At 40.3% G+C, this 24,177-nt stretch overlaps 1 protein-coding gene and 1 pseudogene across 1 annotated transcript in view; one reads left to right on the top strand and one right to left on the bottom strand.

Moving 5' to 3' along the window:
* Positions 1–5,236: 5,236 nt before the first annotated feature.
* MANBA (mannosidase beta) overlaps positions 5,237–24,177 on the bottom strand; it is a 143,444-nt gene continuing 124,503 nt past the window's right edge. Inside the window, exons 14-17 of the mRNA XM_049885603.1 lie at positions 21,925–22,069; positions 13,217–13,359; positions 12,103–12,360; positions 5,237–5,905 (exon numbers count right to left, since the gene is read on the bottom strand). Coding sequence (XP_049741560.1) covers positions 5,681–5,905; positions 12,103–12,360; positions 13,217–13,359; positions 21,925–22,069 — 771 coding nt within the window. The 3' untranslated portion in view covers positions 5,237–5,680. The remainder of the gene's footprint in view (positions 5,906–12,102; positions 12,361–13,216; positions 13,360–21,924; positions 22,070–24,177) is intronic.
* On the top strand, positions 18,991–19,535 carry LOC126076913 (60S ribosomal protein L11-like; annotated as a pseudogene).

Raw genomic sequence — 24,177 nt, 5'->3', positions numbered from 1 at the left:
TTTAGTTCACACGAAGGCTGCAGCAGCTGTAAGCATCAGTCCTCACCCAGCAGCTTAATTTCACCCAATAGCAGAGGGTTTCTCCTCAGCTCTCTCTCTTACTAGGCAGGAAAACTTTCCCTAGAAACTCCACATTAGACACCAACTTATGTTTCATTTACCAGAATTGGGCCACATACATGTCAAATCTTAGACAAATCACTAGCAAAAAGTATGGATTAGTGTAACCAACCATGATTCGGTCTTTGGGGCTAGACACACAGCCATCCCTCTTAGCAGGGAAGAAGGGGATATGCCTGTTGGTTGACCAGCCAATAGTGTCTGCTCTAACTACTGGGATCTTCTGTGTAAATTATCTCCCAGGATCCAGTAAATTTTACAAGAGGTTTAATAAGTAACAATAGAAGAACGGGAAAAAGAGGGCTGTTCTCACATGTATTAGGAGCCAGGAATGAGTATTAATTCTCATCTAGAAATTTCCATGAGTCAGAACGTTCCATTCCTAGGAATTCTAGGTACTTGGGCTATAGTTGTAATCTTTTGCACTCGCTTGTGTTTTATGTTGTGGCACAAGGGGGTGTTCGATCAATCCCATTCAAAAGCTAAAACCTGACCTAAGGAGTTGCTAAGCTGGCTATAAAAACCTGTTGCCCCACCTAGAACAAGGAAGAGTGAAGAACACCAAAGACACAAAGTAATTATGAGCCTAAGAGACAGAAAGGACCACATAAACCAGAGACTACATCAGCCTGAGACCAGAAGAGCTAGTTGGTGCCCAGCCACAACCAATGACTGCCCTGACAGGGAACTCAACAGAGAAACCCTGAGGTACAGGATAGCAGTGGGATGCAGACCCCAAATTCTCATGTAAAGACCAGACTTAATGGTCAGACAGGGACTGGAGGGACAGACCCTGGAGGTCATGGACCCCAGACCTTCTGTTAACCTAGGGCAGGAACCATTCCCAAAGCCAACTCTTCAGACAGGGATTGGACTGAAATAGGGGATGGAAAATGATACTGGTGAAGAACGAGCTTCTTGGATCAAGTGGACACATGAGACTATGTTGGCATCTCCTGTCTGGAGGAGAAATGAGAGGGCAGAGGGGGCCAGAAGCTACCCGAATGGACATGAGGAGAGAGAGTGGAGGGAAGTACTCTGCTATCTCACTAGAGGGAGAGCAATTAGGAGTGTATAGCAACCCCAAAACCCCACTGCCATCGAGTCGATTCCAACTCATAGCGACCCTACAGGACAGAGTAGAACTGCTCCATACGGTTTCCAAGGAGCGCCTGGTGGATTCGAACTGCTGACCTTTTGGTTAGCAGCTGTAGCTCTTAACCACTATGCTACCAGGGTTTCCAGTGTATAGCATATCTCCGGGATGAGGAGAGAGATTTATAAAACATGAAACAGCTATGCAATGCCTTTAACTTTCCAAAGCCCATTCACTATTTAGTCCCTAATCAAGGTTTCAAAATGTCTTGGCAGGTTAGCTTTCCCTCAGTGTTTCCACTACAAGCTCAGAGCCCAGCTGACCAGCTGATCTTCCTTATTATGAGGAAGGTCCTTAAAGATCCATTTCTCAATTAAAAAAACAAAAATGAAGAATGATTTTTTAATCATAAACTTCAAGGAAATTTCCTAAAATGTTAAAGTAACATGTCCTTGAGTCATAACTGACTCAATGGCAACGGGTGTATATAAAGTTGCTCCCCCATCATTGTCACATGAACCTTACAGGACTTGTCACCAGTCGAAATTTGTTTACCTCCTTATTTTCTGTCTCCCCTACAGTGTACAGTTCATGACAGCAGGGATTTTTCTGTCTTTTTCACTACGATACCCCCAGCAACAAGGACAGTAGCCCTCAATAAATACTTGGTAAACAATTGAATGAATGAATCTTTAAGTTATATGGTCTTTGGGGTCAGAATATAAATGCTTCTTAACACTGGTTTCACCTTTGACTTTTAGGGTTTTGTACATCACTGTCTCATTCCTCTGATTTTTCAATTAAAAAACAAGAATTTCTCCATTTGCTTGGAAATATTACTAAATGTTTTTTCTGCCTAACCCTTCTAATTTACTGACTTGATAAAACTGCACTCACAGTCAAGGCAGATGCTGGGAATATTTTCAAATGTTTTGAATTTCACACACAAACAATATCTACTTGTTTTTCTCCACAGCTCTTAGCAAGTTGAGGACTAAGTTTCATATCTGAGAGCCAGAGGCAGCCTAAGAGGATATTCTGCCTTGGATCCTTGTCATTTCAGAAGTGTTTGGGAAACATGTTTTTTTTTTTTTTTTTCGGGTACTCCAGTTCACCCTCATTCCAGTGGAGAACAAAATCTTCCTCCTTATTTTCCATGTGACTTCCTAGCATTTGAAAATGTCTCACAACAAAAAATCAAAAAAGAGGGGAGAAGAAAAGAGAAAGGATAAAAAGAGTTATAGTGAATGTGAATGAGAAAATTACTGTTTTTACTGTCCTGTCTGGTCGGAATGGGAAGATATAATCCTGTGAACTGATCTCTTGTCATCCCACTATCTCTAAAATGTACTCTGCAACCAGCATGGCAGAAGGACCTGTTTCTGATATTTTTATCCTATCTATTAATGTTTGCATAATTTATAACAGAAAGCCTTCTCTCAAATCCAAAGCCAGGAGTAAGTACATCAGACTGTATTCCAGCAAATGTGGAAAAATAAGTCTACTAAAATGTTAGAATTGACTAACCACAGTGCCACACATGAAGAATTAACTTTGGAAGAAAGTTTTAGTGATCACTATTCTCTTACAGAAATAACATGCGTACAGCACGTTTCTTTTATAAATTGATGTCAGCATATATTTATATCTATTCATTTTGTTCTTCCTTTACAAATTCATTCTTTTCTGATATCATTGCTTCCTCTTTAAAAAGATTTTTAAAAGCCATGTGCTTCGATTTGCTTCATTTTTACTACTGCTTCGTGTGCTAATTGGGTGATAATTATTATGATGTTAGAAAAGTACAAACACTATTTATTTAGCATTTGTTTTATTCATCCAGACACTATTTGTTTAGTCCTCACAACTACCTTTGAAGTTGAGGGATCGTTATCTCCATTTTCAGGTAAGGAAATGGAAGTTGAGAAAGGGCAAGTTGTTACCCAAGATCACGCAGCTAATAAGCCTCAAAACCTGGACTTGAACCCAGGTAAGTGTGGCTCAAAGCCTTGTCCTCTCCAGGTTTCCAGGCTCAGGCCGAGATGGAGCTTCCATTTACAGAGCACTTAACAAGTGCTGGAAACCCTGGTGGTGTGGTGGTTAAGAGCTACAGCTGCTAACCAAAGAGGTCAGCAGTTCAAATCTACCGTGTGCTCTCCCTGGAAACCCTATTAGCAGTTCTACTCTGTCCTCTAGGGTCACTATGAGTTTGAATCAACACCACAGCTGCAGGTTTGTTTTTCGGGGGACAGTAACAAGTACCAGCACTGGGCCAAACCCATTTACGTAAATTATTCCATTTAACCCTCAAAACAAGCCTTCGAGGTGGGTGTTATCTCCACTTTAACACAAAAAAATTGAGCATAGAAGTTAAATAAAATGATTAAGTTTACAAAGCTAGTAAGGGCAGAATTAGAGACCGTGGGTGGTGGGTGCAGTTAATGCACTCAGCTACTAACAGAAAAGTTGGAGGTTCAAGCCCACCCAGAGGCACCTCAGAAGACAGGCCTGGTGATCTATTTCCGAAAAACCAGTCACTGAAAACCATAGGGAGCACAGTTCTACTCTGACATACATGGAATTACCATGAATTGAAGTACTCTGTGACAATGGGTTTAAGGACACAGTTAATTTACCTTCTGGCCCATCAACTTCAAAGCACACCTCACAGAGGGTCCTCTGCTAGAACAGATTATGAATGCTTTTAAAGAAGAGGAGTCTCCTCCCTGCCCCCAATAACATAAACAGGATTTTCAACAGTTACAATGAAATGATATAGTATTTATCCAGTAAGAATCTTCTGAGTGCCAGCCCTATGATAAGGCTTTTTAGAAAAAAATTTTTTTTTTAAATAACAAACAGGAAACTTCGATATTGATAAAGAGGGCAGTTTTGTCTGTATTTATTTTTTTTTTTATGTTCTTATAGTCACTGAAACATTACCTAATGCTTCTCAGTTTTAAAACTAGAACTGTTATCTAATAAGTCTCAATTTTAAAACCAAAAACTCATTGCTGGTTTCTACAACCAATTACATGCTATTCTTTCCAGAGGAAACTCCTCAATCTCTTAGATTCTTAAAACTCTCCCAGTTTAACAAGCAGATAACGACTTAGCCAGAGCTTAACGGAAACAAATGCCCAGCACAGCATGGATGCAATAAATGTTTATAGTATGACTGAATAAGCCGCAGATGAAATGTGAAGTTGTCAATGCAATTTGAGTAACTTCTTAATTTTGATAGAACTTCAAACTCATAAAAAATTTGCAAGAGCAATACAAAAATATTCCTATAAAAATTTCTATATACCTTTAGCCAAATTGGCTATTTATTAACACTTTGCCCATTTGCTTTATTATCAGTATAATTTTATAAATGTTATAATGTGAAACGAAAGAACTTTTCATAGCAACTTGCAATTAATCAATATAAATAAAATGATTTAAACTCAAGATAAAGGGAACACCACTTTGCTGCCAGGGTCAATAAGTGTAAAACCAACTCACACCCTTCGAACCAGAAAGCTCATTGGATTTAGCCAACCCTGAAGCCCACACACAATCCTGGGTGAAGACCAATGGCAGGGCACCCACAAAATTCCAAAGTGACCATTGTTGTTGTCTGTTGTCATGATGACCTTATAGGACAGAGTAGAACTGCCCCACAGGGTTTTCAAGGAGCGGCTGGTGGATTCGAACTGTCGACCTTTTGGTCAGCAGTTATAGCTCTTAACCGCTGCGCCATCAGGGCTCCAAAGTGATCACAGTGACGTCTGTTTCAATGCAAGCATATTTTTCAAAGTAGGATCACTCAATCAGCCTTTAAAAAAAAAGAGTTATAATTTTTCAAAAATGTTTTATAACAAAACTCACAAATGAAAAAAGAATCCTTCTACCCAAAAAGTAATCAAATAGCAACAATCAACCTCTGAAACTGTCCAGCAATGACAACCACCAAGAAATTTTTCTCTATGGTAACATTTAGATCTCTATTTCCTCTGGAAATAATAACAAAGCAGCTTCATTTGCATTATTCTTTATTTCTCAAAACTAACAAGGGGAAGCCTACAGAATGTCAAAACCTTCTACATTTGGACCCACAGATATTGCAATGGTAACATTCTTGTGACTCCCTGAGAGGGTGATGAGTGTGGACTTCCTTTTCTGGGTAGGAAGAGGCCGTCTCGTAATTGGTTCATGTGGTACTATAGCTGTGAAGTAAAGGGCTAAAAATGGAATCCTGGCTCAGGTTCAAGAATACCTAGGCACAGCCTCGTCTGAAGACATCACCTAAGTAAACAGTCTCCCCTGAAAGTATTCATTGTGCAAACTCGTCACAGGGTGATTAATTAATCGGACACATCTCTGGGCTTCTTCAAGTTCTCTCTGGTTGCCTTCATCTCCGGCCAGTGCTTTAGAAATGCTTTATTTCTAGTGTCTACTGAAAATACAACCGGGATTCCCTCAGTAAATATCAGTCAGGGAAGTCACATGAAAAGATTGTTCCAATTCACTCTTGCTGGTGGCTTTCCAAGGGTAAAATAATATAGTTCGTGTCTTCTCAGCCATAAGGAAACCATTGTCACTAAATCTCCCTGGGATGCTCCCCACATCCAACCAGACAAAGGGAGCAACAGCTGAGGTTTCCAGATCAAAAACAAAGGTGTCACCTTGCTGAGAGATGAGGGCCTGAAAGAAAAGAAAAATGAAAAGAAGGATGAAGGAAGAGCTATTCCTTTTTAGAATGTCAGAACATTTAGGAGTCCTTGGGTGCCACAAATGATTAAGTGTTCCAACTACTAACCGAAAGGTTGGTGGCTCAAACCCATCCAGAGTTGCCTCAAAAGACAGGTTAATAAGATTATCTGTTTCCTACTAGACTGCAGTGGCATCTTGGTTCTAAGTCAGGTGACCACATCATCATGAGTCTGTTCCTAGAGTCTATTCTGTTCCATTGGGGAAAACGACACCATCTTAATTACTGAACCTTTATAGCAATTTTGAAATCCCTGATTGGTATAAATTGTTAGGTGCTCGGCTATTATCCAAAAGGTTGAAGGTTCAAGCCCACCCAGATGCACCTCAGAAGAAAACCCTAGCAATCTGCATACAAGAGGTCATAGCCTTGGAAACCCTAAAGAGCAGCTCTAACCCAACCCAACCCAGTGCCATCGAGTCGATTCCAACTCATAGCGACCCTATAGGACTGAGTAGAACTGCCCCATACAGTTTCCAAGGAGCAGCTCTACTCTGCAAAAATGGGATTGCCATGAGTTGGAACGAACTCGATGGCAACAGGTTTGGTATTTGGTTCTTAGCAGGACATTTATGTAGGCCTAATAAGGAGTTTTTTTTTTTTTTTTTAATAAAGAGTACAGTTTGTATAACGTTGGTTCTGCAACTGCTAAAGTCATATATTCCATGTACTCTGTGCACATTCTGTGTGCTGTTTCAGACATTTAAAAATACATGGAAAATTATTTAAGGCTGTGGAAAATTGCCAGATTGCAATCCAAACCAAGGAAATACGTAGTCTCCAATTATTAAAAACCCGTTGCTGTCAAACTGATTCCGACTCATACTGACCCTATAGGTCAGAATAGAACTACCCCCATACGGTTTCCAAGGAGTGGCTAGTGGATTCAAACTGCTGACCTTTAGTTAGCAGCCGAGCTTTTAACCACTGCACTAACAGGGCTCCAACTCTCCAATTATTAAAGGGAATATTTCACGAGAAGCTAAAAGCTTTGCATTTTTTACAATTTTTCTCACAGTATCATCAAGAGAGGAACACTTTTGCATAAAGTTTGGGTCGTCTAACTGATTTTCTAAGGACATATCTGGACCTAGCTGCAGAATCATGGAGCTTATGTTCTAGTCTTCCGGAATGATCTAGCAATCTAGAAAGCTACCTACCAGACATTTATACAAGCTCTATGGTTATAGCTTTCTCTTTTTATTTCATAACACAGTAAAGTCACATTATTAGCACTTTCAACTTGTGCAAATTTGATACAATCTCAACAAAAACAGAAAGGCAGTTTAAATTGTGCAGGCTCCATTCTACTCAATTAACAAATGAGCATGCGTCCAGAGCGAGAAAGTGCTACACCACAGAGGGTGGCGGTTCGGGGACCTCTCTAATGTGGGCATCGAGTTGAGTGTGATCTAGTGTTTAAAGCTATGCATTTGTTCTGCAACATGGGTCTTCAACATACAGACCCGCTACTCTCTGTAGGGTCTTACGTTATGTGTGACGTAACAAATTTTGAAGGGCAATTTTTACTATGCATAACTCTAGCCTTCCACACTTTTATGACCATCAGTCAGAGTTCTGAGTTACAACAATAAAAGCTACTTTGGATAAAGCAAAAAGAGGCTTAATAAAGTATATTAAGTAGCTCTGGGAGGGTCTGATTTGAAGCTAGATGTCAGAAACAACACCCAAATTCCCAAACCACATGCCAAGCTGTTCATGTGAAGGCCTTAAGGCAGCCATAGGCACGAAGTTCATAAGACTGGGAAGCTGCCAGCATATCCTCAGCCACTACTTCTCCAAGGCCAAGACCAGAAAGGACACTGGCACCTTGCTTACTCTTGCTATGTTCTTCAGACTGGAAATGTCATCTCTGCCTCACCCTGGCTTCAGGGAGGCAAGGCAAGCACGGTTCTGGCATCTCTCTTGAGATAGTTCACTCAAGTACCTGGCCTGTATTAAGCCCACATTAAATACTTACTGAAACTGATCAAACATGCAATCAGGATGCATTGATAATTACTGGTGATTGGAATGTGAAAATTGGAAACAAAGAAGGACAAGTAGTTGGAAAATACGACCTTGGTGACAGAAATGATGTGGGACATCTCAGGGTAGAATTTTGTAAAACCAAAGATTTATTCACTGAAAATGCCTTTCTTAACAACATAAACAGTGACTATACACGTGGATCTTGCCAGAAGGAATATACAGGAATCAAATCGACTACTTCTGTGGAAAGAGACGATGGAGAAGGTCAATATCATCTGTCAGAACAAGGCCAGGGACCAACTGTGGAACAGACCATCAAATGCTCATATTCAAGTTCAAGTTGAAGCTGAGGAAAATTAAAACAAGTCCACAACAGCCAAAGTACGACCTTGAGTATATAGACCACCTCGAGAATAGATTTGATGCATTGAACAGTAATGATCAAAGACTGACAAGTTGTGGGATGACATCAAGAACATCATACGTGCCGGAAGTTCACCCTTCAGCCAAAGATTAGACATTTATACAAGCTCTATGGTTATAGCTTTCTCTTTTTATTTCATAACACAGTAAAGTCTAGAGACTAAGGGGCACATCAGCCCAGTAGCAAGGACTAGAAGGAAGAAGGGGAAAGGAAAGCTGGTGTTTGGGGCCCAAGTTCAAGAAGGGAGAGTGTCAACAAGTCACAAGGTTGGTAACCAATGTCATAAAACAATATGGGTACTAATTGTTTAATAAGAAGATAGTTTGTTCTGTAAACCTTCATCTAAAGTAAAATTAAAAAAAAATATATATCATACATGAGGAAAGCAAAAGGGCATTAAAAAGAAAGAAAAGACCAAAATGGATGTCAGAAGAGACTCTGAAACTTGGTCTTGAACATCAAGTAGCTAAAGCAAAAGGAAGAAATGATGAAGTAAAAGAGCTAAACAGAAGATTTCAAAGGGTAGCTAGAGGAGACAAAGTAAAGTACTATAATGACATGTGCAAAGACCTGGAGTTAGAAAACCGAAAGGAATGAATGTGCTCGACACTTCTCAAGCTGAAAGAACTGAAAAAAAAATTCAAGCCTCAAGTTGCAACACTGAAGGATTCTATGGGCAAAATATTGAACAATGCAGGAAGCATCAAAAGAAGATGGAAGGAATACACAGAGTCATTGTACCAAAAAGAATTGGTCAAAATTCAACTATTTCAGGAGGTAGCATATGATCAAGAACCAATGGTACCGAAAGAAGAAATTCAAGCTGCACAGAAGGCACTGGTGAAAAACAAGGGTCCAGGAACCGACAGAATACCAGTTGAGATGTTTCAACAAAAGGACAGTGCTGGAAGCGCTCACTTGTCTGAGTCAAGAAATTTGGAAGACACCTACCTGGCCAACCAACAGCAAGAGATCCACATACCTGCCTATTCCAAAAAAAGGTGACCTAACTGAATGCAGAAATTATCGAACAATATCACTAATATCACACACCAGTAAAATTATACTTAAGATAATTCAAAAATGATTGCAGCAGTACATCAACAGGAAACTGCCAGAAATTTGAGCCAGATTCCGAAGAGGATGTGGAACAAGGGATATCTTTGCTGATGTCAAATGCATCTTGGCTGAAAGCTGAGAATACCAGACGGATGTTTACTTGTGTTTTACTGACATTTGTTCATGTGGATCGTAATAAATTATGGATAACAGTGCAAAGAATGGGAATTATAAAACACTTAATTGTGCTCACAAGGAACCTGTACATAGACCAAGAGGCAGTCATTTGAACAAAACAAGGGGATACTACATGGTTTAAAATCAGGAAAGGTGTTTGTCAGGGTTGTATCCTTTCACCATGCTTATTCAATCTGTATGCTGAGCAAATAATCTGAGAAGCTGGACTGTAGGAAGAAGAATGTGGCATCAGATTTAGAGGAAGACTTATTAACAACCTGTGATATTCAGATGACACAACCTTGCTTGTTGAAAGTGAAGAGGACTTGAAGCACTTACTGATGAAGGTCAAAGACTATAGCCTTCAGTATGGATGACACCTCAACCTAAAGAAAATAAAAATCTTCACAACTGGACTAATAAGTAACATCATGATAAATGGAAAAAACATTGAAGTTTGTCAAGGATTTCATTTTACTTGGATCCACGATCAATGCCCTTGGAAGCAGCAGTCAAGAAATCAAACAACATATTGTATTGGGCAAATCTGGTGCAAAAGACCTCGTTAAAGTGTTAAAAAGCAAAGATGTCACTTTGAGGACTAAGGTGTGCCTTACCCAAGTCATAGCATTTTCAATAACCTCATATATATGCAAAAGCTGGACAATGAATAAAGAAGACCAAAGAATTGATGCATCTGAATTATGGTGCTGGCAAAGAATACTGAATATACCATGGACTGCCAAAACAACGAACAAACCTGCCTTGGAAGAAGTACAGCCAGAATGCTCCTTAGAGGCAAGGATGGCGAGACTTATCTCATGTACTCTGGACATGTTATCAGGAGGAACCAGTCACTGGAGAAGGACATCATGCTTGGTAGAGGGTCAGTGAAAAAGAGGAAGACCCTCAACAAGGTAGGCTGACACGGTGGCTGCAGCAATGGGCTGAAACATAGCAACGATTGTGAGGATGGCGAAGGACTGGGCAGTGTTTCCTTCTGTTGTACACTGGGTTGCTGGGAGTCAGAACTGACTCAACAGCACTTAACAACAACATTATTATTACTCTTACTATCCCCTTTTAGGAAGGATAAGTCTCACTGAAATTCAAATGAGATAGGACAACAAAAAAGGCCCTACTTCTCTCTCATCCCCAATTATTTCAAGGTAATGAAGACCCAGCTAACAAAAGAGAACAAATTTGTTTTCAAAATCGTAAGGCTAGAGACTGCAAATTTGTCCTATATATATATGTATATATTTTTTATGTTATTGTTGTGCCATGACTTTTTACATGTGTATATATGTACATAGGTCCCTGGTTGCCGCAGTTTGTGCTTTACTACTAACAAAAAGGTTTGCGGTTTATACCCACCTAGTGGAACAGCGGAAGAAAGCCTGGCAATTTATTTCTGTAAAGATCACAGCCAAGAAAACCATACAGAGCTCTAGCTATTCTGTAACACACAGGATCACCATGAGCCAGGATCGGCTCAACTGCAATAGTTTTTTTTTCCGGCACATATATTTGCTTTTCTGGAAAGAAGCTAAGTAAGTATATGTCATTTCCTTCATACCTGTTCGTCATCTATTGTTATAGATAACGTAGAAGCTATGTGAATATTTTGTTATTAATTTGCAAAGAAGATAGGTTTTCAAGTCTTAGGCCTCTTTTAAATAAAATGCAAGGATGAAGCATTTTTACATGACTTTTTAAAGTAAATGTTAAAAAACCCTTTGCCTTAAGCCTTCTCGATGAAGTAAAAATGTAAAACAAATTAAAAAATTCATTGAAAATAGAGAATGACACCTTCTAGAAAAATATTTTCAATTACTACATGTAGGGAGGAAAGAAGGGAAAGGCTTTCAATGAGCTAGACAGATTTCAAATCCTCCAGCTACACAATGTTTACAACAACACGTCCTGATGATCCCATTTTCTTCTTGGCAATTATAAAGAGATCTGGTGATTAAACTCTTTGAAGCAATAAATGCAAGAGAGTACAGTGAAAATTAATAGACCCTACTTGAAAACTCAAAATCAGACTGCTTTGACTGGGCTTCAACACTTCCTGACTACAGGACCTTGAGTGCATTCCTTAACCTCTCTATACTGGTTTTCTTACTTATAAAACAGAGACTATAAAACTTCAGGGTTGTGAAAATCAGAAATGAGGCAGTAAAGCACCTAGAGCAGTGCCTGGAACCTACTGGACGGGCAACCAGACAGTGATGGTTAGTGCAATCACTCCGCCACTGCACCATCCCTCTCTGGAAAGGTGAAGGGACAGCAGGAATGGTAGTAACTGAACACTTTGACAAATGCTGAATGAGAAATAAAAATCATGTGGTCTTAGCTTCCAGTGGCAAGGGGTCAATCTTCTCCATGTCTCAGATAAGCTTAGTACCAATGGGCAATTTACAAGAAGCAACATACAACGTGCTTGCCCTGCGACTCTAGACAACTGGTACTCACTGTGATATGTGCCTTTTGGAGCCCCACAGCCTCATTCAGTGAGGATAGGAAGTGATAGTTGGTTGGGCCCAAGGGTTTGCTATCAGTTGAAAGGTAAAAGGAAACCACACAGCTTTGCCGAGTACAATTTGAACACCTCCTCAGCAACGAAGGCACCGGTTTTTTATAGATGAGAATGGCCTCCCCAGGTTTAATCACAAAATGTTTAGTCACGCGAGAACATACAGGCTTCAAGGAACTCCACATGTGGACTCTAACCTGGGGAGAAGTAAAACAGAATAAAAACAAACATTTGTGGTTGCTCTTTAATAACAGTAGGAATAATAGACGGAAATTGGGATAGTAGAACTGGCTAAGAGACTATGAAGCCTGCTAGGTAGGTAACTTTGACCAAGTAACTAAACTTCCCCAAACCTCCATTTCTTCGTATGTAAAATGAGAATACTAACAGCATTTACTTCACAGGTTGTTGTGAGAATTAAACGAAAAAAAAAAAAAATCCATGAGAGGCACGGTGGCCTGCCACATCATAATTATTCCATATACATTATCTATCATCATTATTGTTAGTGTTCCCCAAACTGTAGCCACCCAAGACTTCTTCAAGTTTCTAGCCTCTCTTTTTACTTTTTACTTAGCATGGTTTAAATATAAGCTTATTTTTCCACATACCCATTCTGGATAGTTATACTAATTTGCACTTTAATATACCATATTTTAACCATTTCTTTTATACACTTTGGGCTATTTCCAGTTCCTCATGATCACAAGTAGCCATACATTTAAATGGCACTTTACAGTTTTTAATTTGCTTTCTTCTACTTCTTTTATTCACTACCCACAGCAACCCTTTAAAAAGAAAGAATGGTTTCATTTTTAAGACGAATCACCAAAACATTATGGGCTCTGCTTAGGGTCACATAATAAACAGCAGAGCCTTAATCTGAATATAGGTATTCTGACTCTAAGTTAAACAGCCCATTGTTCACCGTGGGCCCTACAAGCATTTTGGTACAAACTAACTTCTCTTTTCTTTTTTCTGAAACAACCAACCAAGGAATCAAGGACAGAATCTAAGAGTCTATTTTAGATGAAAAAAATCCAAGTGACTTACCGTAAGCGTCAACCTGCAGTCTGAGTGAAGATCTGACACACCATAGACATAAAACACATTGTTATCTTCAAAGCCCACTGGCAACAGTGCAGCAAAGAAATGCTGAGCAAAGTAATGAAGCATTTTCCACTTTCCTCCATATTCTGAAAATAATTAAGAAAGGTAAGAGATGTGGAGGCTCACTCAGTCAGAGATTCATGTCCTCATGGCCCAGCTGGGTGTGGTTTATAATGATTCTAGGGACTAAGCATATAAGGGAGACTGAACAGAGGAGGGAACCCCCATTAGTGGGGGTGGGGGGCTATGTTAACACACTTGGCTGTTAACCAAAAGGTCGGAGGTTCAAGTCCACCCAGAGGTGCCTTAGAAAAAAGGCCAGGTGATCTACTTCCAAAATATCAGTCATTGAAAACCCTATGGAGCACAGCTCTACTTTGACACACATGGGGTCACCATGAATTGTAGTCAACTCCATGGCAATTGGTTTTACTGAATGAGCCAGGCATGATTCCAGGAGCATTTTGCACACTCTCTCACGTCACCCTCACAACGTCTGGTGAGGGAGGCATCAGCATTCCACTTCACAAATGAGGAAACAGAGGCTTAAATGTTTAAGTCACGCATGTAGGAGGCAGTATTTTGAGCCCTAGTTAGCACTGTCTCCTATGCAATTCTGTTTTCAGGATCTCAATGCACTAATGTTCCTTCTTACTGTGAACACATGAGGAAAGAAGTAAGTAGCATTGGCAATGAACTGGTTACAAATGTTTGTTTAGAAGAGTTACTTAGAACTCAAAGTCTCCTTTTTCCATAGGCACAAAACCTTCCTAGTAAACCAAAACAATTGCTATATATATATATATAAATATATATGCCTGGCAAGTTCAGACTGGAAGAAAACTTCCAAACTGATGACGTTAATGACAGCGCCTCAAATACGATTAGAAGTTGTGAAGAACCTCCATTCTGTGTCTTGTTGGCATGTCTAGTATGCTAAACCCACAAACTTAAAAAGCTTTTAACATCTTCCTTTCTCAGGATCCTTCTGTTTCAGAAGGAAGATCTTTCCCTACAAAGCCCTGCCTCACTAAACAACTTCCTCGAAAGAGAGAAAGAACATTGCCAAAGTGCAGAGTGCAAGCTGCTGAGATGGAAGAATGTGGTTTAGAAGTTTAGAGAAAAAAAAATTTCTTTAGGGTTTTGCAAAATTTCAACTCTCAGCATTTCAATCCCAACTCTTAGTTAAAAAAAAAAAAAGTTGCTGTGGAGTCGATTCTGACTCATGGCAACCCCATGACTATCAGAGTAGAACTGTGCTCCACAGGGTTTTCAATGGCTGATTTTTTGGAAGTAGATTGCCAAGCCTTTCTTCTGAGGCATCTGCAGGTGGACTCGAACCACTAACCCTTTGGTTAATAGCCAATGCGTTAACTGTTTGCATCATCTGTGGACTCCACAACTCTTACTAATTCCTCTTAAAAACAACAATGACAAAGGGAGGTATGGAAGAGGCCATTCCTATTGAATATATAAGGTGAACTAGAACTTACTATTTGGAAAGTTTTTTCATAAACAGCAGATGGCTCAGACTCTAGGAAACTTACACAGTATTGTGTGTGATATCCATTACAGGGTAAAGACTTTAGATGTGTGGTTCCAGAGATCAAGGCAACAAACCACTACCCTCAGGAGAACCACAGTCTCACTGACACACACCTTCCATTTCTAATCAGTGACATACTTTGGGTACCAACATAACACTACATCATCTACTAAATTACAGGCTAAACATGGTGTGATTACTGGCTTTGTCATTAGCTCTGTGACTTTGGGCAAGGCCCTAAACCTACCTATCTGTAAGAGATAAGATATTTTTCAAACGTTCACTCCTGTCCCCTACTCACCCTCACTCCTTTCTTGATTTAGGCTACGTCACGCGACTTGCTTCGGTCAATGGGATGTTAGCAGATCATACAAGTAGGTGCCTGAAATGTGTTTGTATGATTGGGCATACCCTCTTAGGCCTGTGCTGCTAAGAGGAGAATTTCCTCTGGGGTTGTTGCTGTTCCAGAATGAATACACATGAGCTCAAATGGCAGTGAGGAGCCAAACCCATCCAGGCCACAATCTGAAGCACGGTCTCCTGCCAAGCCCAGCCTAGATCAGCTAACCCACAGCCACAGGAGCAAGCTCAGCTGCGATCAACAGAGATGTCCCAGCCACTCTGCAAATGCATGAGAAATAAATTGTTGTAAATCACTGAGAATTTGTGGTTGTTTTCTATGAGGCATTATTGAAGCGCTAGCCAACTGATATGGCATTCCTTCTTTACTTATTTCTCCTTCTACTAAGAATCTAGTTACCTGCAGTATTAATTATCAATTCAAGTATTCAGTAAAGAAAAACACACACACATACAAACTAGGCAAGTTTTAAGAAAGAAATTACTTCCAAACTCTAAATCCACTCTGCCTTGATGCTTCCTTAAGGTCCTTTAAAGACTTGAATACTAACTCCTTAGCCAGCATTTCATTAGTTACCTTTCCAAACAACCAAATCTGTTGTCATGGAGTCGATTTTGACTCATACAGACCCTACAGGACAGATGAGAACTGCCCCATAGAGCTTCCAAGGAGTGGCTGGTGGATTCCAACTGCCGACCTTTTGGTTAGCCTTTCCAAAAGTTACTCATAAATAAGAAATAAAACCTCACTGACACAAATACTGTAAGTATTGTTGTTAGTTGCCATTGAATTGGCCCCTGACTCATGATGACACCATGCACAACAGAACACAAAACTGCGGATCAGACTATTGTGATCCAGAGGGCTTTCGCTTGCTAATTTTCAGAAGTAGACCACTGGGTCTTTCTTCCTAGTCTGTCTTAGTCTGGAAGTTTCACTGAAATCTGTTCAGCATCATGGCAACATGCAAGCCTCCACTGACAGAGAGGTAGTGCCTCCACATAAGATGGACTGGCATAGAACCAAACTCGTCTCCTGCACAGAAGGTGAGAATTCTACCACTGAACCACCATTGTCTTCAAGGTAACTATACAGGCAATTAACTTGTATAATAACGACTGGTGCAATGAGAACATGTTCGATGTCCTAGTTTGGTGAGTAGCATCTGCGGTCTTAAAAGCTTTCAAGTAGCCATCTAAGAGACAACTATTGGTCTCCTACCATTTGGAGCAAAAGAGAGTGAATGAAACCAAAAGCTCAAAGAAGAAACTAGTCCACAGGACTAACAGCCACATGAACCAAGGCCTCTTCTAGCCTGACACCAGAAGAACTAGATGATGCCTGGCTACCATTACCAACCGTTCTGACCAGGGGCACGACAGAAGGTCCTGGATAGGATGGGAGAAAAAATGTAGAACAAAGCTCATATTCCCAAAAAAGACCAGACTTACTGGACTGAGAGAGACAAAACAAACCACAGAGACAATCACCCTAAGATAGATAGCCTTTTAACTTGGAGCTGAAGTGACTTCTAGAGGTCTCCTTTCAGCCAAATAACAGGTTGGCTTATAAAAATAAACGTATCACCTGTGAGGAATGTTCTCCCTTAAAGAATCAACTGTCTAAGACCGAACGGTCAACATTTACCCAAAAGCAAAGATGAGAAGCCAAGGAGTGGCAGAGAAGCTAGACAAATGGAAACAGTACAAACAGAAGGGAAATAATGAGAGTGCTGACACATTGTGAAAACTGTAATCAATGTTACGGAACAATCTATACAAAAACTGTTAAATGGGAACCAAATTTGCTGTGCAAATTTTCACCTAAAGCACAGTAAAATAGTTTTTAAAATGTTTATTATAAAGTAAATTTGGACTAGTTGTCAGATCTGAAAGTTACAACTAAAATAAAAAATACCATAGATCTATAAAAATACAGTGGCACAAATGGATAAGCACTCAACTGCTAACCGAAAGGTTGGTGGTTTGAATACGCCCAGCAGCTTCATGGGAAAAACACCTGGCAATCTGCTCCCATAAAGATTACAGACAAGAAAACCCTATGGGGCAGTTCTACTCTGTCACATGGGGTCGCTGAGTCAGAATCAATTTGATGGCACCCAACAACAACATAACATACAATGTGCTTTCCTAAAATTATTTTTATTAGCATTGAGGTAGAGCGACTTGGAAGGCACTTAAATTTAGAATTGTTATATACCTGGTAAGACATCTGTCCGAGTTTAAGAATTGAGCAAAATACCCAAATGGATCTTTATATTTATGAAACAACTACAAACAAGACTAATATTAATGAAAGAAATATATGAGAACCTACAGATTCCACGGAGATAGATCCCTTTAAAGTATACCCCAAGATCCCATTTCAGGTGATAAGAGAAGACACATACTCCTTCTTTGCCCCACTCCTCAAAATAAAACCAAACCAGTTGTTGTCGAGTTGATTCCAACTCATGGCAACCCCATGTGCTGCAGAGTAGAATTGCTCCATAAGGTCTTCATGGCTGTGACCTTTCAAAAGCAGACTTCCAGGCCTTTCTTCCAAGGCATCTCTGGATGCGTTGGAACTGCTAATCTTTCAGTTAGTAGTCAAGCACTTAACTGCTTATGCAACCAAGTGCTGGATTTATTGAGCCAAGGGCACACAATTAAAAAAAAAAAATTTTTTTTTTTTTGAGGCTACCCAGAATAGGACCAGATACAGCATAACTTGTCACAGCTTCTCCCTGATGCCTGGATTCGCTAACAGGTACAGAGGAGCGGGCGATCCTCTCTATGCAGGCAGAATCCCGTCAGTGTGTATTAAACAGCCACATTCTTGCTCTGCCATCATATTCTGGTACTTGAACTTACTCACTATCTCTGAAAAACTCATACTAATAATCTACATGCAGTCATTTCTAAAATATTTACAAAAATTGAGTGCTCCTGTTTCTTGAATCAATCTCAGCTTCAGCGAGTCCCAAAGTTCATCCACAGACAGAAAGCAGAGTTAGTGTCCAAGTGTCTCTGAACAATCTCTCTTTGTCCAGGTTTCCAGTGTCCCAGAAGGCTATTCCCCCACAATCCGCCCCCTGGTTCTCATTTAATACCCTTTTATCTGATTGGTGCTGATAAAGAATTTGGTCTGAGAAACTTGATCAAAAAATCCAATTCCCCTAATCCAAATTCCAACAACGTTCTTTAACAAAATGGAAAAATTAATCTCCAACTTTATATGGAAAGAGGCCCCAGAGAGCATTATTGAAGAAGAAGAACAAAGCAGGAGGTCTCACACTTCCCAATCTCAGAACCTACTATACAGCCACAGTAGTCAAAACAGCCTGGTACTGGTACAATGACAGACACATAGACCAATGAAACAGAATTAAGAATCCAGAAATAACTCCATCTAGCTATGGATAGCTGATGTTCGACAAAGGGTTGAAGTCAATTAAATGGGGAAGAGAGAGTCTCTTTAACAATTGGTGCTGGCAAAACTGGACATCCATTTGCAGAGAAATGAAGCACAATCCATAGCTCACACCACACACAAAAACAAACTCAAAATGGATCAAAGACCTAAATGTTAAGCCTAAAACTATAAAGTTCATGGAAGAAAACAAGAACAAAGCTAGGGTCCCTAATTTATGGCATAAATAGACTATCAAACATAAATAAAAATATGCAGACAGCAGAAGAAAAACTAGATAACTGGGACCTCCTAAAAATTAAATACTTATGTTCATTAAAAGACTTCACCAAAAGAGTAAAAAGAGAATCTACAGACTCTCTCTTCCTGTTCCCCATCATGGCGCAGGATCAAGGTAAAAAACAATACCCCATGCGGGAACTTGGCATCTGTGAGCTCTGCCTCAACATCTTTATGGGGGAGAGTGGAGACAGACTGTCCTGGGCAGCCAAGGTGTTGGAGCAGCTCATAGGCCAGGCCCCTGTGTTCTGCAAAGCTAGATACACCGTCAGATTCCTTGGCATTAGGAGAAATGAAAAAATTGCTGTCTGGTGGGTGACTAGACGGTCCATGGGGCCAAGGTAGTAAAAATCTTGGAGAAAGGTCTAAAGGTGTGGGAGCATGAATTAAGAAAAAATAATTTCTCAGACACTGGAAATTTTGGTTCTGGGGTCCAGGAACACATCAATCTGGGGATCAAATATGACCCTACCATTGTTATCTATGGCCTGGCCTTCTATGTGGTGCTGGGTAGGTCAGATTTCAGCAGGGCAGACAAAAAGTGCAGGACAGGGAGCACTGGGGCCAAACACAGAATCAGCAAAGAGAAGGCCATGTGCTGATTCCAGCAGAAGTATGATGGGATCATCCTTGCCAGAAAATAAATTCCTGTTTCTATTCAAAAGGCTAAATAAAAGGTTTTCAGTGAAATGTAAAAAAAGAGAGAGAGAGAGAGAAAATGTACAGACTAGAAAAAAAAAATTGGCAATGACATTCCTGACAAGGGTCTAATTTCTAAAATGTATAGAAAACTTCAACACCTCGACAACAAAAAGACAAACAATCCAAACAAAAAGTGGACAGGACATGAACAGACTCTTCACCAAAAAGGATATTCAGGCGGCCTACAAATACATGAAAAGATCCTCATGAACATTAGCCATTAGAGAGATGCAAATCAAAACTACAGTGAGATACCATCTCAGCCCGTCAAATAATGGCACTGAGCAAAAAAAAAAAAAAAAACAGAAGACAACAAATTCTGGTGAGATTATGGGGAGACTGGAACTCTTATACACTGCTGGCGGGAGTATAAAACCATACAGTTACTATGGAAGATAGCATGGCGTCTCCCTAAAAAGCTAGAAATAGAAATACCATATGATCCAGCAATCCCACTCCTAGAAATACATCCTAGGGAAATAAGAGCTGTGACACAAATAGACATATGCACACCCATGTTCACTGTAGCATTATTCACAATAGCAAAAAGATGAAAACAACCTAAATGCCCATCGACAGATGAATAGATAAATTGTGGTACATACATACAATGGAACACTACATAATGATAAAAAATAATGATGAATCCATAAAATATCTCACAACATGGATGAATCTGGAGGACATTATGCTGAGTGAAATAAGTCAATCACAAAAGGACAAATGTTGTATGAGACCACTGTTATAAAAAGTCAAGAACAGATTTACATACAGAAAGAAGCATTCTTTGATGGTTACCAGGGACGGGAGGGAGAAGGAGGGAGAATCACTAAATAGATAGTAGTTCTAGTGAAGGAAAAGGCAACAGATAATACAGGTGAAGTCAGCAAAACATGACCAAGGCAAAGGAAGACACAGAGAGGTATGTAAGAATAAAAGGCAACTACAGTCAATACTATAACATATACAATCCCACAGAAACACTAACAACTATTTATGAGTGGATCCTGTTGTCGTCGAGTCGATTCCGACTCATACTGACCCTATAGGACAGAATAGAACCGCCCCATAGGGTTTCCAAGAAGCAGCTGGTGGATTCGAACTGCTGACCTTTTAGTTAGCAGCCGAACTCTTAACCACCGTACCACCAGGGCTCCTATGAGTGGACACATAGGTAGATATGTATGCTACAAAGATGAGAAGGCAAGGAGGGGCAGGGAAATCTGACGAATGGAAATGGGCAACCCAGGATGGAAATGTGGAGAGCACCGACACATTGTGGGGATTGCAACCAATGTCCCGGAACAATTTGGGTATGAATTATTGAATGAAAAACCAGTTGGCTGTGACAGCTTTCACCTAAAAAACAATCAAATGTTTTTTAAAAAATCCAATTCCCTACAAGAAGCATCCATTTGGCAATAACCAAAGCATGTTTGGCACAGACTCCTTTGAATTTCCATTCTGGGCTGGTTTAAGGCCAACACCCACAAAAATGGGCTTTTTACTTTATGGCCTTGCCTCATATTTGTCCCAAAACTATCATTTATATTTTGACCTGAACTTTGCTCTAGTGTTAGCCGGATGCAACATTACTCTTTAAATATTTTTTTAAATGTGCCAAAACAGATGGGACGATTCAAATTGCAAGCACCATGTTTGTCACCTCACCTGCTGCCAGTTAAGCTGGTTCAAGGTAACCCTTCCTGTATAGATCTCTGAGTTTACCAGCTTCCCCTGCAAGAGAGAAACCAGTTGCCATCGAGTCGTCTCTGACTCACGGCAACCCCGTGTGTGTCAGAGGAGAAGAGCAGAACTGTGGTTCATAGGGTTTTCAAGGACTGATGTTTCCGAAGTAGATACCAGGCCTTTCTTCCAAGGTGCCTCAGGATGGACTCAAAACTCCAGCCTTTCAATTAGCGGCCAAGCAAGTCAACCATTTGCGCCACCCAGGTCCTCCAAACAGAAGAAGGGCTGCTTAAGTTCATGCTCTTTTTGCCCCGGGAAGTCCTCTTAAATAAATTCAAAATTGTAACCAATAATCATAAGACATGTGGTTAAGACCTTTATACATAAATCAAGTCCTTTGTCAGCCTGCTATTGTGACTCTGCACAGCACAGAACTCATAATTAAGCTCTCTCCAAGGCCTCATGGAAAGACTCCTAAAGTGGGTGGGGTGGCTGCAGTTCCCAGACCTGCTACAGGAGAACGGCCCCTTTTGGCTATAGTTGTGCTTGGGTTGATCTCCCCGCTCAGGCACTGTGCTTCTCAGTCCCTCTCCCCACAAGTATTGCTTCTCTCACTCACACAGAGGACGCTGGAACACTTACCTAGAGAAGCCCAGGATGGTGCCTGCCAGATGTCATTCAACTGCCAATAAAGTGCTCCCATGGTGTGTCCTTCTCCATTCACTATCTCGCTTCGACTGCGCCGGTAGAATTCAGTTTCTATTTTGACACATTGGGCCTGCACCACCTGATTCAGGGGAAAACAAAACACAAGTAGTATTGTTTAAGCTAGGCTGTCTAGATATGAAGAAATTACAGACTTGAGTTCTTTAAATACTGAATGAGGATAAATAAAAATTGGATAAATTAGGAAATCTGATGAGCATTATTATGCTAGATCTGAAACTAACACCTAAGCATGAGAGAAGCTGTTGCCTGTAACAGGTGGTTTGTAGAGAGAGGACGGTTATTTATTATCGCAACGAGTGAAAAGGGAATGCTGTTGTTAGTTGATGTCGAGGTGATTGCAAGTCATCGTGGCCTCAAGTGTGCAGAGTTGAACTGCTCCACGGAGGTTCAAGGTCGTGAGACTTTCTGAAGCAGATCGTCAGCCCTGTCTTCCCAGGTGCCTCTGAGAGGGTTCAAACCGCCAACCTTTTTGCTAGTAATTAAGTGCTCAACCACTTGTGCCACCCAGGGACTCTGATGAAAGACAATAAATCTACTGCAGTCCAGTCGAATTCTGACTCACAGCCACCCTGTGGAACAGAGTAGAACTGCCCCCATAGGGTTTCCAAGGCTGTAAATCATTATGGAAGCAAACTGCCACATCTTTCTCCTACGGAGCAGTTGGTGGGTTCAAACCACTGAGTTTTCAGTTCACAGCTGAGTGCTTAATCACTGCACCACCAGCACTCCCCTGATGAAAGGGAATAAAAACCCCTTGCCATCAAGTCGATTCCAACTCATAGCAACACTATAGGACAGAGCAGAACTGCCCATAGAGTTTCCAAGTAGCGCCTGATGGATTCAAACTGCCAACCTTTTGGTTAGCCTTAGCTCTTAACCACTACACCACCAGGGTTTCCAATGAAAGGGAATAGGAAGATGTAAAGGAGTCTTTGCTAATGACAATGTTGGTAATGAAAGAAAACAAGAGCTATTATTCCAAAGCAAATCCTACATGTAGTGAAACACTAGTTTTTTTTTTTCAATGATGTGTATTGGTAATACATTCATAGGTTAAAAAAAAAAAATTTTTAGTAGAGAAAAAAATTGTTATTGAGTCTGGTATTGTCCAGCCCCTAACTTCTCAAGTCAATTGTTTTCATATCATGATTTTTGATAATGGAATGTAAGATTTCTTATGAATGCAACTCCTTCATTATAGCAAAACAGAAGATAAATTGCAGCAATGTGACAAGTGAACTCAGTTCTTGTTTAAGAGGCTGTTATGGACTGAACTGTGTCCCCCAAAAATATGTGTTGTAAATCCTAAGCACTATGTCTGTGGTTATAATCCCATTTGGGAAAGGGTCGTCTTTGTTATGTTAATGAGACAGAATTAGTGTAGGGTGTGTCTTGAGTCAATCTCTTTTGAGATATAAAAGATTAAACAAGCAAGCAAGAAGCAGAGATGGGGTAAGATAGATGCCAAGACACATGGAGATCTTCAAGGAACCAGGAAGCAGAAGCTGAAGAGACAAGGACTTTCCTCCAAAGCTGATGGAGAGAGAAAGCCTTCCCCTAGAGCCGGTGTTCTGAATCCAAACTTCTAACCTCCTAAACTGTGAGAAGATAAATACCCGGTTGTTTAAGCCATCCACTTGTATTTCTGTTACAGCAGCACTAGATAACTAAGACACAGATACTAAAGAATTTCATATAGGGCCCTTATTTACTGTCATCATCACTAAAAAACCAGTCTCTTTTATTGCTATTATTTAAAGCAATTATAATACTCCAGGACCCTGGGTGATGCACGAAATTTGCGATTGGCTGCTAACCTAAAGGTTGGCGGTTCAAATCTACCCAGTAGCTCCGTGGAAGAAAAGCCCGGTGGACTGCTTCCATCAAGATTACAGCCAAGAAAACCCTATGGAGCAATTTTGCTCTGTAACACAAGGGACTGCCATGAGTCAAGGACTGACTCGACAGCAGCTAATCATAACAATTAATATTCTAGGCAAGAGGTGATGTCAGCTGTGAACAGATAAAGAGGTACCCTTCTCATCCAGGAACTAAACCACTGGGATCACAGCAACTGGAAAGTTTGCTCAAAAGAAAGCAAGAATCTCATAAACAAAGTAGCATTGGTACAAGTGAAAATGACCGTAGGATACAACCTGAACATAC

The sequence above is a fragment of the Elephas maximus genome, chromosome 5, assembly GCF_024166365.1.
Source record: "Elephas maximus indicus isolate mEleMax1 chromosome 5, mEleMax1 primary haplotype, whole genome shotgun sequence".
NCBI lineage: Eukaryota > Metazoa > Chordata > Mammalia > Proboscidea > Elephantidae > Elephas > Elephas maximus.
This window is presented reverse-complemented; position numbering and strand designations above follow the sequence as displayed.